Genomic DNA, 14,832 nt, shown 5'->3' on the forward strand with positions numbered 1-14,832 from the left:
CGGGCATATTTTCTCGAACCACCGAAGGACCGAATCACTAATTAATTCACCAGATCGTTAATTGCTGAAAATGAAGATTAGTGTTTAACTAATAGTCCTTGTCTGAACAAAATGTCTCTGGTATGGGTCCTATGGAATCATGTCCTTAACTGTACACCGTACTGTATCTTTGTACTGTATCTTTTTATGTTCACTACTATCGTAATTGACTATGATGTTTTCAAGTGGTCTTAAGTACCGCTAATAGCCGAAAGTCGTTGATTTATGTGAAATTTACATACAGCGCCACCCGTTGATAGTAAAACTAACCCGAGCAATACGGGTGTTAAATAGATACGCTAGCAAACCGGCATTCTCATAATGTACTAACGAGGATATCATCCACCCGCTAAGCAGTCTATTACTACGTGATACTAAACTATAAATACGTACTACTAATACCGGTACCATTCTATTCTCACAAGATTGATTTTTCAAAATCAATCTTGTTTTTCAAATTGTATTAATTCCAACGAACGAATTGGCGGTTGCGGGGCCGCCCAGCGTGGCAAAAATTCAAAAAACAATCGGATCAACCCGCTCGTAATGAATGATTAGGCTTCCGTTTATATAATTTCTTAATCTTCTACTTCATATGAACTATTTTTCTTCTTTTCCTGGAGAGCGCGATGATTTGTTTGCACGGTGGCCCGCAACCAAATCATCGTGCCACCTCTGAAATCTTCAATTTATAATAGTTTGAATACGGGGGTGATTGCCACTTGGGTTGTGACACTGTTAAGCCGTTAGAAAGAAGGTCCTAGAAAGAACGCAAAAACCGTAAAGTTTCCCAAGTCTCCGTTTCTACCTAACGCATGCGCATTAGTCAGTGCTGGAATTGCTCTAAGTCGAGAAATCGGCACATTGCGCATGCGGCACTACATGTGAGCTACATGTAACCTTTAATGACTAATAGTCGCTGTAGTTTCCATTAGGTTCGAATCCCGTAAAAATATTGATCTTATTTACGCTGGTTCATCTTATAAGCGGCGCTATCAGATTCGAAACCCGAAAATTACTGATCGTATTTCAAGCGTTACGACATGAACTTTGATGATTAAAGTGTCACTGGGTTATTGTTTGCCGAGTAAAAAAGTGATAGCATCCCGGATATGAAATAATGAACTTTGATAGCCCCAGGATTTACTTTTAAGTGCTATTAGGTTCGAATCCCGAATGTGTAGCAGAAAAATACATTCATCCTTTATAATATACCGATATATATCTTAGATTTTTAGCTTATGGCAAGACCACTTGAACACCTGTCATTCCCAAAAATACAAATGATCCTCTAAGAGGATCATGAAGAGTCTTAAGTGACCAAACAAACTGCGCCTTCCCGCTGCGCAAAAGTTCACGCAGGTTCATTCCGTTATAGTTCTATGTTTCAGCGTTCTGACATGACCCATACACATGTAGCGACGCATGCGCACGCGACCAATTTCTGGACTTAGAGGATTTCCCCAACACAGAAAGTACAGCTAATTCAAAATGGCCGACATTGTTTACTTTTTGAAGCGAAGAATTCGCTCGATTTAAACATCAATTCCGTTGCAAAAAAGGAACTACAGACAACTATATCATTTATTTGTTGAATGAGAAACCACCGTTTATTTATAAAGTAGGTTTTTGAGCATAGTTCATTTTCATGAAGTGAGTTTTGACAGTATAAAGATTCGTCGTTTTTCGGTTTTCCCAGCGGTGCGGAATAAAAATCCAAGATGGCGGCCCCCGGTGCCGGTCGCTATTCTAAGAACCTCTTACTATTTGTTATTGCAGCGATTGCATAACTATATATATATATCAATATATGATATCCCCCAGCTAATGTCAAACTTAAGTCACTTCTATCAATTGTTCTTCAAAGTTCAAATTCACAGGTCTAACTCCAGTTCCTAACCCTTTTAGTTTCAATACCACGTTTCACCAAGAATCTTAGTGTCTGATGTACCACAGACACTAAGTCTAAGATGCGAACGACATTTTCTCGATACTTTTAGATCACTGCAGCTTTAAACCACCAGAAATCCAGTTTCACCAAACCGATTGTGAAAAATGAACTCTCTTTACAAACCTCAAACATTCAGTTTTCTTATTATTATATTCATTCGGAGGTTCCTTCATCATAGTCTGTGCTTGATGCCATATAAATACAGAAATAGCAAAAATGACACCATTTTTTCACTTTGAAACTAGGCATTGTAACACTGTAGTTCGTTAGCAACAAGACACTTGAGCGATGCGTGTCTCATCACTAAACAGCGCATCATTTTTGTATCTTAAATTTAATTGTACTAAAATCAGATTTATCGTCAAAATGATATAATGAACAAAAGTAAGACATCATAAGGTTAGTGTAGATAGTTTATTTATCAAAATCGGTTGTTTATTTGCCGAGATATCGCAGTTTGAACACGGACAAAAAAGCCGACCAAATTCTGGTCGGCAACTGTACAGCGAATTTGAATGCACGCGTCTGGGTGGTTGGTTGCACTGGGATCGTAGAGCGACGGAGATCACTGGTGGAGACAACCACTGCCAGTGCTGGGTGAATACCACATAGGCCTAGGCCTTATAGTGTCTCCGCTGTTTTAAGAACAACTAAAAAATGGTGTATTCCTCCACTTATTTACCCACTTTTCAACCGATATTTCGGAAGGCCGGATGTAAGGGGTGTGATTGGCCTTGGGTATTATTTCTGGCCTCAGAAAATTGTTACCTATGTATTTGACACTGATATAATATGTAATAGGGGCCTATGTAATAAATGAAATCTAAGTGACGGACGCCTCGTCACAGCTTGATTCAATTTTTCATAGTAAGAAATGATTGAAGCGATTGGGGAAAACAACCTCAAGTACGGGGTAATGAAGTCGAAAACACTCAAAATATTGTCAGTGACAAGGAACACACTTAAATGTTGTTAATGAAACTGGAAAGAGAATCAACTCCAATATTTCATATTGAAATTGTACTGTAGTTTAACCCAAAGCAATGAATTAATGAAGAAATTAAATCAATTCTTAGTCAAAACTTGGAAAATTTAAAATTAATGCTTGAGTTAAGGGGTGGGAAGAAAGAAGATGAAACTGTAACTCTGTAACTGTAAGTTTTGATTCATTTCTGAAATTTGGGCTTGATATAGGCCTATTATAAGCCCAAATTTCAGAAATGAATCAAACCTCATAATTCTTTAATCTTATATTATAAGATCAAATGAAATTTAATATTTTAATTTTTGCGAGAAAAAAACTTGAAAAATTTCTTATAAATTAGGTCTTGGTACCACTGTCTGCTTCAAAGATTATTCTTTCGATTTAGATAAAGTGTCATTTTTAGCCCACTTGGGACATTAGTCCCAGTGGGCTATTGCGTTCACTTTTTCGTCCGTTGCCGTCCGTCCGTAGACGGAATCCAGTTATTTTGGGAAGTTTTGAAGACGCTTCAAGGTAATGTCTTGATATTTGGTTAATACATGTATCTACCCTAGACACATCTTCAGCCCAAAAAATGGCCCTGTCAGAACCAAGTTGGCCGACTGGCAGCCATTGTTGTTCGCCAAAATCAGCACTTTTTACACATTTTTGAACTTATTGAGGGAAATTTTGAAGACGCTTTGATCAATTACCTTGATCTTTCGGATATATGTGAATCCCCCCAGGGCCCATCAGCATAACAAAAATTGGGTCGATCGGACTTAAGATGGCCGTCCTATGACCTTTTTAGTGCCCAAAAATGTTAATTTTGGCCCGAATTCTGAGTCCTGTAGCTTCCTACTGGTTTACCATTTCTCATTGCAATTTATGATGGGTATTCTTTGGAAAGGGATGTTTTATACCTGAGACAGTTATTTTTCATCAGCCAATTATGACGCAATTGGCGGCCATCTTGGTGTCATCAGTACTCATTCGTAAGTGGGAAAAAGTTTTTCCACATTATATTGATACCTAAGCGTATTTTGTTACCACAATCATTAAGAAAGTTGTAGCTCATAACGTGTTCTATGATTGTAGTGAGTTTCAAGGTCATTGGATTTTGTATATGGCCACCAGGGGGCGTTGAATAATGCAATATCTTAGCATTTCTATATTATATTCGTACCTATGCATATTTTGTAACCACAATCGATTGGAAAGTTGTAGCTCATGACATCATCTACTATTGTTGCGAGTTTTAAGGACATTGGGTATTCTATATGGTCACCAGGGGGCGTTGAATAGTAGAATAACTTAATATTTCCTTATTATATTGGTACCTAGGCATATTTTGTTACCATGATCAATTGCAAAGTTGTAGTTCATGACATGTTCTATGAATGTGATAAGTTTCGAGGTCATTGGGTTTTGAATATGGTCACCAGGGGGCGTTAAATAGTAGAATAACTTAGTTTTTCCATATTTAATTGGTAACGAGGCATATTTTGTTATCACAATCAATTACAAAATCGTAGCTGCTGACATGTTCTATGATTGTGGTGAGTTTCAAGGTTTCGCATTGGTTTTTGTATATGGTCACCAGGGGGCGTTGAATATTGAAATTGTTAGATTGTTGAGCATTTGGAACCACTTCCCAAGTGGGCATGGTGTCCCTGGACCCCTAGTTTGGAATTGAATCGAGTGGCCTCGGTAGCTCAGTGAGATAAGGCGTGATGCTGTTGTCTTGAATTCCATCCTTGTCCCTTCGGTTGAGCCGAGAAGTAACTTTTTAACGACCAGTTTTTCTAGTTTTCATGACTTTTTATTTATTCTTTACACTTCCGGTTCTGGCAAGTGAGCATTCACAGATTTTTTCCTATAGATGGCAGCAGTAGCCAAGGTTACAATACAGAGTGTTTCATAACAAATGTCACACCAAAAATTGAACACAAATAAACAAACATATCGATGCCACTGCAATCAATCAATGACGTCGTTAATAATACTGATCAATAATAAAAAATATATTCGCACTTCGCGACACTCCCACCAAGGAGAGCAAATAGTAATCTCACCTAATTTTATGATTAGAATTAGTAACTATTAATACTGGTTTATGCAATTCCAATTAGAGAATACTAACTAATCAATAATGATAATACACATACACACACTTTAACTCCTTACAAAACATAACTCCTACATTAATTTTCCTAACACACGTCACAGTGTTTTTTCTTTTTAAATGAAAATAATCAATCTTTTACTTTACGTTCATTTTATGAGTTTCCATTATAATACCCTGAAATTACTTTACACCCTTAACGGTATTTAAACAGCAACGGAGTAAATATAGTTCTTTTCACAGTCACCAAGAAAAAATGTAGGCTCTTTAATACGCACGCAGTTCATACCGTTATAATACACCAACGCCGCACAAATAACAGTCAGTTTTTTTTTGTTTTAACTATATTCACCACTGATCCAGTCCGTTACTAGTTGAATGACGTATTACTTCACTTTGCGGAAATCATACGGAATTTATCTACGCACGAAGCTGCTTTATTATATATAACTGTGAGCTAAAAAGCTCACAACTGACCATAGCACTAGCAGCAAAGATTTTCGAATCTTTAAGCACAATCAAAACAGAATAGCATGAATGATCCCGCTGGATCTTCGTCGTTAATCCATCCTTTGATTTTATCCCGAGCTGCTCGAGCAGCTGAACGTTTTGGATGATCCGGGAATATCACGCTTTTTTCCTGTGGTACAGGTACATTAGACACATTCGGAGGATCCGGGTATATGTTGTCTCGTTTCGCTACAGCTACATCTGACCCCATTGGTAAGGACGATGGACATTCCAGGGGGTATAGATGTCCAATAGATCTTTTTAACGTGTTGCCAGTGGACAATCTGACAGTAGCTGATCTCGTTTCCCCATCCGCTGATCTCATCAAGGCCGACACAACTGCTAACTTCCAGCACCCTCGAGGCATCTTGTCCTCTTTAACTAGAACAACATCACCGACACTTGGCCTACTCTTACTTCTTATTCGGGGTGACCGGATTTTCGTTTGGTATCTTTCACGCAAACTCTGGAGATAGCTTGTCTGCCATATTTTCCAAAATTCATCCACGTAGCTAAGACCACGTTTCCAGCATTTTACAAGATCTCTTGCCTCTTTTTGTTCATCATAATCTTCATCATCATCAACCAAATCAAAATTTATGTCCGGAACTCCCACATTTGTTTTCATTGACATGAAAGAGTTCGGACTCAATATTTCACCCGAGTTGATGTCTTCACCAACATAGACTAATGGACGGCTATTGACTACCGCCTCGACTTCTTTAGTCACTGTCAACATTTGATTAAGTTGTAACAGTCGTTTGCCCACTGCCCTTTTTAGAGCTCTCTTCACCACACCTACCATTCTTTCATATATTCCACCTTGCCATGGAGCTAATTCTGTGATATATCTCCAGGATATACCATTGTTTGACGCATAATTTATGACATCATTATTGGTCATCAAAGATCTCCATACTAGTTGTAGAACACGATCTCCTAGTTTTAACTGGGACGCATTGTCTGATAGAATTTCTTCTGGTTTCCCTCGTATAGCAACAAATCTTCTTACAGCTAGGAGGAATTCCTGAGTTGTCATGTTCATCACTACTTCTAGATGTACAGCTCTGACTGATAAGCATGTAAATAGACATAACCATATCTTCTTCACCTCACTACCCTCCTTCACATTAAAATGACCCATGTAATCGAGACCAACGTAGGTGAACGGTAGAGATCTCATCAGTCTGTTTGCCGGTAGTGGAGGCATCGATGGTAATTCATACGGTCCGCCTTCTAACAAACGACATACATTACAATCGTTCAGTACTCTTCTAACCACATCTCGGCCTCGAGGAATCCAGTATTCTTTTCTGACTTCAGCAAGTGTCTGAGCAGTACCAGCATGTAGTTGTTTGCAATGACCGTGATACACCACAAGATTAGTGTAATGGTTCTTAGTAGGCAGTAACTTAGGTTGACCTCCGGGCAACTTCAAGTTAGAAAAACGTCCATAGCATCTCAAAATTCCATTTTTGTCCAACTGTAGACCCAAATCGGTTTTCAACTTATTTTTCAAATTTTTCTGTACTGCATTGATGACTTCAGGGAATGCCGATTTCTGGATAAACTTATCCCATCTCAGTTTGGCTTCTTCAATCAAATGTATGTTCAAACATTCTTCACCGACATGTTCTTTTTTCATCATCTTAAACAGTTTCAGAATCCATGCTGTTACTCTGAGTAACTTTATAAAGGAGGAGAATTTCTTCATATTCACTTCACATGGACCAATAAACTCAACGCTCAGGAGAGGGGTGCCCTCCCCAGCCACCAATTCTCCTTCTATTTCTTTAGTAAGAATCATTTCTTGCTCATGTACTTCATCGGCAGATTTATTCCATACCGGCCATTTATTTTCTTTCATAACAAATTCTGGACCATTCCACCAGATTTTTCTATTCATTTCTTCAACAGTGCATGGTCGAGTCGCAATATCTGCTGGATTTGATGCGCTTTCGACATAGTGCCACTGTACAGCTTGGTGTTTTCTAATTTCTTTCAGACGATTTTCGATGAAGACAGGCTGTTTCTTCCTCGACTTGATCCAATTCAACACACACTGTGAATCCGTCCACAAATGAGTTTCATCTATTAGGGTTGGTAGTTCGTTCGTCACATAATTTAAACATCTCACGCCAATCAGCACAGCCATTAGTTCCATTCTTGGTATGGTACAACCTTTTTTCGGAGCTAACCTCGATTTGGCAAATATCAGATTGACTTTCTGTTCAGTAAAACTCTCAACCTTCAGGTATACAAGTGTTGAATAAGCTCTATCTGACGCATCACAGAAACATAACAGTAGGTACCTCAATGGATCTTTAACTCCCATATATCTGGGTACCCTCACAGTAGAAATCAAGTCTAATTGCCTTTCAATCCTCATCCACACAGATCTCTGTTCTTCAGTCAAATCATCATCCCAACCTTTTTCTTTCAACCATAACTCTTGAATCAACAATTTTCCTCCAAGAATCACTGGGGAAAATAGTCCAAGCGGATCAAAATGAGATGACAATCTCATCAATATTTGACATTTGGTATTTACAATATTTCTTTCTTTCATTTCTTTTTTCATGGATGGGATACTGAGTTCATCTCGTTTTCTATCCCATGTTACACCAAGGACCTTCATAACCACATCATTCTGTTCATGATCCTCCTTGAGTACGTTCTTCATAAATTCACTATCATTTGATGCATAACATCTCAGATTCATTCCCATCTGATTAAAACTTTTCTTCGATTCTTCGTAGAATGTCTCTTTTCCACTGTCGATACTAACAACCATGTTGTCGACATACATATTTTTTCGCATTTTTTCTGCTACAGCACTATTCTCAGTTCGTAAGTGATGATCAATTACAGCTGATAATAAGAATTGGCTTGAAATAACACCGAATGGTACTCTACAGAAGCGGTATGTCTGTATGTTTTCTGCTACACATGGTCCATCCACATCTTTCAGCCAAGGGAATCTTGTCACGTCACGCTGACTTTCATGCATTGAGATTTGTAGGAAGGCTTTTTCAGCATCAGCCACAATTGCCACTTTATGAATCCTAAATCTCATCAGTAGACCACATAAGTCAGACAGTAACACAGGACCGCGGTACAGACATTCATTTAAACTCTTGTTCTCTCTTGTCCTCTTACACGACGCATCAAAAACGACTCGCACTTTAGTTGTCGTTTTCTGAGGTGTCATCACCGCATGATGTGGGATGTAGTGTATTTGGTTGTCTGTTGGTTTATCTTCAACCTTTTCGATGATATTCTTTTTTTCCTGATCTTCAAATATGGCTTGATATTGAGTCAGAAAATCTTTTGATGCACTCAGTTTCTTCATCAGTGATTTCAGTCTGTAGAAGGCGATATCCTTATTCTCTGGTAAATTCAACCATGAGTCTTCGATCCATGGCCACCGAACCATGTAACGACCATCTTCAAAACTTATGGAGGCTTGAAATTTTTCTAACGCCTTGTCGTCACTAGATATCTTTATTTCTTCAGTTATACCAATTGCATCCAAGTCCCACAATCTTTCCACATGAGGGTTGGTGGCTGCCAATGCCATATCAGCCTTGGTATAAGAATGGAGGTTCGCAACCTCCTCCTCAGCATATGTCAAGATTAGCATACCAGGGTTTTGTTTCACATCTATCGCACTTTCACTTACTGATCTTCCTGACAATAACCACTCCAATTTAGATTCAACCAAGAACAAGTTTTCTTCTACCTGTATCTTCCTCTGTTGTACCAGGTTCAAATAATAATCGTTACCAACCAACAAATCTACTTCAAATATTTTTTGAGTCTTTGGTAAAGTATCAGCCAGTGACATCTCTTGGTCTGACAATATGACTTCTATTCTCTCTATCGTCTCAGGTCGAACGGGATTTTGATGAAGTTTACCCGTTATCATGGGTATTATGGTAATATGTAACGTCATCAAGCTACCATCATTCAGTCTAATTTGCAAATATGATAATTTCCCATTGAGATATTTTGGTGTATTCGACCCAAACGTGTTGACAGGAATGTATTCTATTGCATACCAAGACAGCTTCAAACTTTTTGCTTTCAAGCTAGACATATACGTCCGATAGCTTCCAGTGTCGAATACTAGTCGACCATCAACTTTGTTTTTGGTTACCGGATTCATCATGGATACCGTGGCTGTCTGCATACATACAAGTGGTCTGCCTACACCTGTAGCTACCATACTGAAATTCATTGTCAACATCCCGGATTCAGCTTCAGCTCCCCGTAGACTTGAACTCTGACTCGATTCAGCTACGCTACCACTAGCTGACGTAAACAAATTCGGACAAATGCTACGATGATGGTCTTTCCTCACACCACAGTGTGCGCATAACCGGTTTACCATACATCTATCTTTTCTGTGACCCTTTTTCAGGCAAATATGGCAAACAGCCTTCAATTTCTTCTTCCGACCTTCAATTGTTGAAAATTTCGTGCACTCATCCGACCAATGGGAGTCAGTACAATAGAAACAGCGTGGAGAGTAACCACCGATGGCGCCTGTGGCAGTGGCTAACGTAGCCGACGGTGTATGTTGTCTTTTCTGATAATTGGTGAACTTGAAATTCGATCTCTGGTATTGGTGCTCATTGGGTTTAACCCTGCCAGTTGAACCATCATTCTGGTTCCTCTCCGCAACTTCTCGTGCCGAGATATAATTATCGAGTGATTCTCGAAGTGACTTCACCGTCCACTTTTCGTCTTTTTCTTTCTGGATTTCAATTGTTACCAAACATGCTTTGGGTAATTTGGACATAATAATCGATACGAAGACACTTTGATTAACATCTTGTTTTAAGACCTCTAATGACCGTAAATGTCTCTCAATATTGTCAAGAAGTTGACGTAGTTTTGCCGTTTGATTTGTTGACACTGGTAACTCGATGAGATTTACATAGTGCGCATTTATTAGCACTTGGGTATCCCCAAATCTTTCACAAAGCAGTTTAACTGCCACTTCATAATTGGCATTGGAGATCGTCAGACCAGCAATAGCATCTAGGGCTTCTCCAGTCAACAAACTTTTCAAGTATGTCATCTTCTCCACATCGGATAGGTTTTCATTTTTATGTATCGATGTCTCAAAATGATCCCAAAATTCTTGATACTGCATGGTATCGCCCGAAAATTTAGCAATACTCAATTTGGGCAGACTGACAGATGTACTTTTTTCTTTACTAGTTGACGCCTTCTTCATACCAGTACTGTCTTCTGCTACCGTCAATTGAGCCATGGCTTCCGTTGCCATAGCAATTATATCAGTGTCTTCCTCGTCGAAAGACGCCATAACTTTTTCTTCCTTCTTTCTTTCAGTATCCTCAACGATTGAATCAACAGACTCTGCCAATTCATCCAGGGCTCTTTCAAATTTTGAAAGATAATTTCCTATTAATATTTTGAGTGTGGCAACTTTTTTCCGTAGCTCACTCACGTCATCCTTTTTCGCTTCAGCTTCAGCCAACAACGACCTCTTTTTTTCAACCTCTTTTTTTATGAGGTTCATATACCTTGTACGACTACCTTTCTTAGAAGAGACAGACATCTTTCTTTCTTTTTTTCTTTTTTTTTTTTTCTTTATTTTTTTATTTTTTTTTTTTTTACCTCTACACTTTCACAGTGGGACGGGAGGATGTTGTACAGACCAACTCGAAAAAACTCACCACGTGCACGTGTTCATTTTTCCCTCTCGATTTCTTCGAATTCTGGTGTTCAATTTCTCTAACACCACTATCAATACTTAGTTCCCGGGTTTCGGCACCATAATTATGTCTTGAATTCCATCCTTGTCCCTTCGGTTGAGCCGAGAAGTAACTTTTTAACGACCAGTTTTTCTAGTTTTCATGACTTTTTATTTATTCTTTACACTTCCGGTTCTGGCAAGTGAGCATTCACAGATTTTTTCCTATAGATGGCAGCAGTAGCCAAGGTTACAATACAGAGTGTTTCATAACAAATGTCACACCAAAAATTGAACACAAATAAACAAACATATCGATGCCACTGCAATCAATCAATGACGTCGTTAATAATACTGATCAATAATAAAAAATATATTCGCACTTCGCGACAGCTGTTGAATCCACTATCAATGCTGAGTGACAAGTGGGTTCGAGTCCTGCTGACTGCGAACAGTGTGCGGGCAACACTTCAAAGGCTGTACCGTCGTGAGGTTAAATGAACAATCCAATAGGAATAGTCTTGGGAAACCAAGATCCAAACGACGTATGTAAAGCCAAACAAACAAAAAGACAAACAAACAATCATCAGGCGGCCTCGGTGACACCAACGCCAGCATCGCTCTCTGCGACGTTTTGCATGCGTACATGCATCAGAGCTTGGAGCTCTAAGATCAGAGGGTCTTGCAATTGCATTCAGAAAAATCGTTCTGTTTTTGTTTTCAATATTCAGTGGGGTCTAGCAGTTCATGCGTAAAAATGGGTTTTTGTATCCAAATCTTGATTGATATAAATATCTTGGCTGGGACATGATGGAAAACACCAGAATAAACTAGTTCCGTCTTTTTAACAGAATCGCATTAATGAGGTTTAACAGTACAAATAGCCGAGGCTAAATCGTTCGGCAGAAAATAAATTCATTTTCAGAAATAAAATCGTACTAGACAAATAGACCTTTAAGTCTGTGGTCCTCCCAATCAACATCGTCATAGAAGATTTGCCGGCAGATGTAAAACATTATAACCACTTAATACCACAGTATAATCTACCAATGCTTCAAGGCCCATGGGCCTCTTGTTCCTGGCTGCTGCCATCGTGGATTTTATGCGGATGGCAGCACCGGCTGATACTAATAGATATGCCTTTTACAAGAAGGGTTAAGCGATACCGTATCACATATTGTACGGGTAGGCCTATGCTAGCTTGCCAATTTGTACCGTATGCCATACGGTAGTGGTATTGTATGGGTTAAATCTTATAACTCATATATAACTAGCTTTATGTAAATTCGAGTACCTTATGTTATTCTCTTGTAAATAAATGAATATCATTTATAATCAATTTCATTTGAGTTTTTTTCATTAATGAACTGACATTAGACGGTTTATAGAGTAAGTGTTTAGGGGGTTAGGGATTAGAAGGTAAGTGCTTAGAGGTTAGTGTTCATAAGGTTATAGTTTAAGGGATTTAAGTTTAGCCTTTAGGGATTTAGAGTTAGCCTATGGTTTATGGGGTAAGTGTTTATATTATTAGGATTTTTTGGGTTAGGGGCTAAGGGTTTAGAGGGTTAGGGATCAGATTTATAGGGTTAAGTGATTAGGGTTTATTTGGATTAAGTGTAAAGGGGATTAGGTTTAAACCAGAGGCCGCTGGCGGGGGACTTGGTATCCTCCTCCGTACATCCGTCTGTCCGTCCGCATCAGCTTGTGAACAGGATTCAAGAACAACATTTCATCGCAGGCCTGTTATATTACACAGTATGATTACCCCTAGAGAGAGGATGTGCCCTATTGATTTTGGAGTCAAAAGGTCAAGGTTACTACAGGTCATTCATGTGAAACCTTGTGAACGTGATTCAAGAAGAACCGTTGATCGCAGGACTATGATATTACGCATTATGATTACCCATAGGGAGAGGATTTGCCCTATCGATTTGGGGTCCAAGGATCAAAGGTCAAGGTCACTACAGATCATTCATGTAAAATCTTGTAAACGCGATTCAGGAAGAACCATTGATAACAGGACAAGGCTATTTTATAGTATGATTACCCCTGGGGAGAGGATGTGCGTTAGTGATTTTGGAGTTCTAGGGTCAAAGGTCCAGGTAAGTAGAGGTCTTTTGCCTAAAACCCTGTAAACTCAATTCTTAAATGACTATTGATAGCAGGACATGTTTCATGATATGGTTATCCCTGGATACACTCATCATTTTTCGATATTAAAGATCAGTTTCTTCAGGGGTCATTCCCTACTGGCTAAGGGGGGGGGACGTAAGGAAGGAAATCTTCAGACCATAGACGGATTTCTGACCTTTTCTAACATTTTTAGGCCTGCCATGGGCTGAGCCTATTACTATGCAAATGGAGCGAATTTAAATGACATGGTTTCCAGAGCTAAGGCTCTTTGACTGAACAACTGAGTATATGTTCATACAAATCATTCATTCATGCATTATCCATTCTCCAACCCCTATGAAGCTGAATTTTGAAAAAGGGCCTCATTGAAATTTATATGAGCTTTTTTGCAAAAATCTGAACGCAAAAATATCTGTTTTAAATCAGAAAGCAAAGACTCCTCTATGATTGGCTTAGCCGCAGAGATCAGCAGGTATTCACGCGAACCCGCAGTATCGTCTACCATTTTACTTCCAGGTTTTATTCCAAGATCTAAAATTGTATTTTAAGATCGATTTCTTTGAAATCTTTAGTTGACTTGATTTTTTAGCCCACTTCGGACTTTAGTCCTAGCGGGCTATTGCGTTCACTTTTCGCCGTTGTCCGTCCGTCCGTAGACGGAATCCAGTTATTTTGGGAAGTTTTGAAGATGCTTCAATATAATGTCTTGATATTTGGGTTACATATCAAAGTAATGTCTTGATATTTGGGTTACACATGTATCTACCCTAGACACATCTTCGGCCCAAAAACTGGCTCTGTCAGAATCAAGATGGCCGACTGGCAGCCATTGTTGTTCTCCAAAATCAGCACTTTTTTCAGCAACTCGTTTTTGAACTTTACCAGGTAGTTTTTGAAGATGCTGGATCAATTACCTTGATCTTTCGTATTTATATGAATCTCCCCAGGGCCCATCAGCATAACAAAAATTGGGTCGATCGGACTCAAGATGGCCGTCCTATGACCTTATTAGTGCCCAAAAATGTCAATTTTGGCCCGAATTCTGAGTCCTGTAGCTTCCTACTGGTTTGTCATTGCTGATGGGTATCCTTTGGAAAGGGATGTTTTATACCTGGGACAGGTATTTTTGATCGGCCAATTATGACGCAATTGGCAGCCATCTTGGTGTCATCAGTACTCATTCGTAGGTGGGAAAAAGTTTTTAGGCCAGCCGTAGGCTAAGCCTATTACTATACACTATACAAATGGAGGGAATTTAAATGACATGGTTTCCAGAGCAAAGGCTCTTTGAATGTGCAACTGGGCATATATTCATACAGATCATTCATTTAAGCATTATCCATTCTCCAAACTCTACATAGCTGAATTTTGAAAGAGAGCCTGGT

The 14,832-nt window shown here is 39.0% G+C and overlaps 2 protein-coding genes across 2 annotated transcripts in view; one reads left to right on the forward strand and one right to left on the reverse strand.

The window, feature by feature from the left end:
* The first annotated feature begins 1,528 nt into the window (after positions 1-1,528).
* Positions 1,529-14,832, forward strand: part of LOC141903249 (sphingosine kinase 1-like) — a 99,349-nt gene continuing 86,045 nt past the window's right edge. Inside the window, exon 1 of the mRNA XM_074791335.1 lies at positions 1,529-1,660. The gene's annotated coding sequence lies outside the window, so the exon portion shown is untranslated. The remainder of the gene's footprint in view (positions 1,661-14,832) is intronic.
* On the reverse strand, positions 5,588-11,179 carry LOC141904312 (uncharacterized). The gene has a single exon (XM_074792891.1). The coding sequence runs from the start codon at positions 11,177-11,179 to the stop codon at positions 5,588-5,590; it is 5,592 nt and encodes a 1,863-aa protein (XP_074648992.1).

The sequence above is a fragment of the Tubulanus polymorphus genome, chromosome 4, assembly GCF_964204645.1.
Source record: "Tubulanus polymorphus chromosome 4, tnTubPoly1.2, whole genome shotgun sequence".
Taxonomy (NCBI): Eukaryota; Metazoa; Nemertea; class Palaeonemertea; order Tubulaniformes; family Tubulanidae; genus Tubulanus; species Tubulanus polymorphus.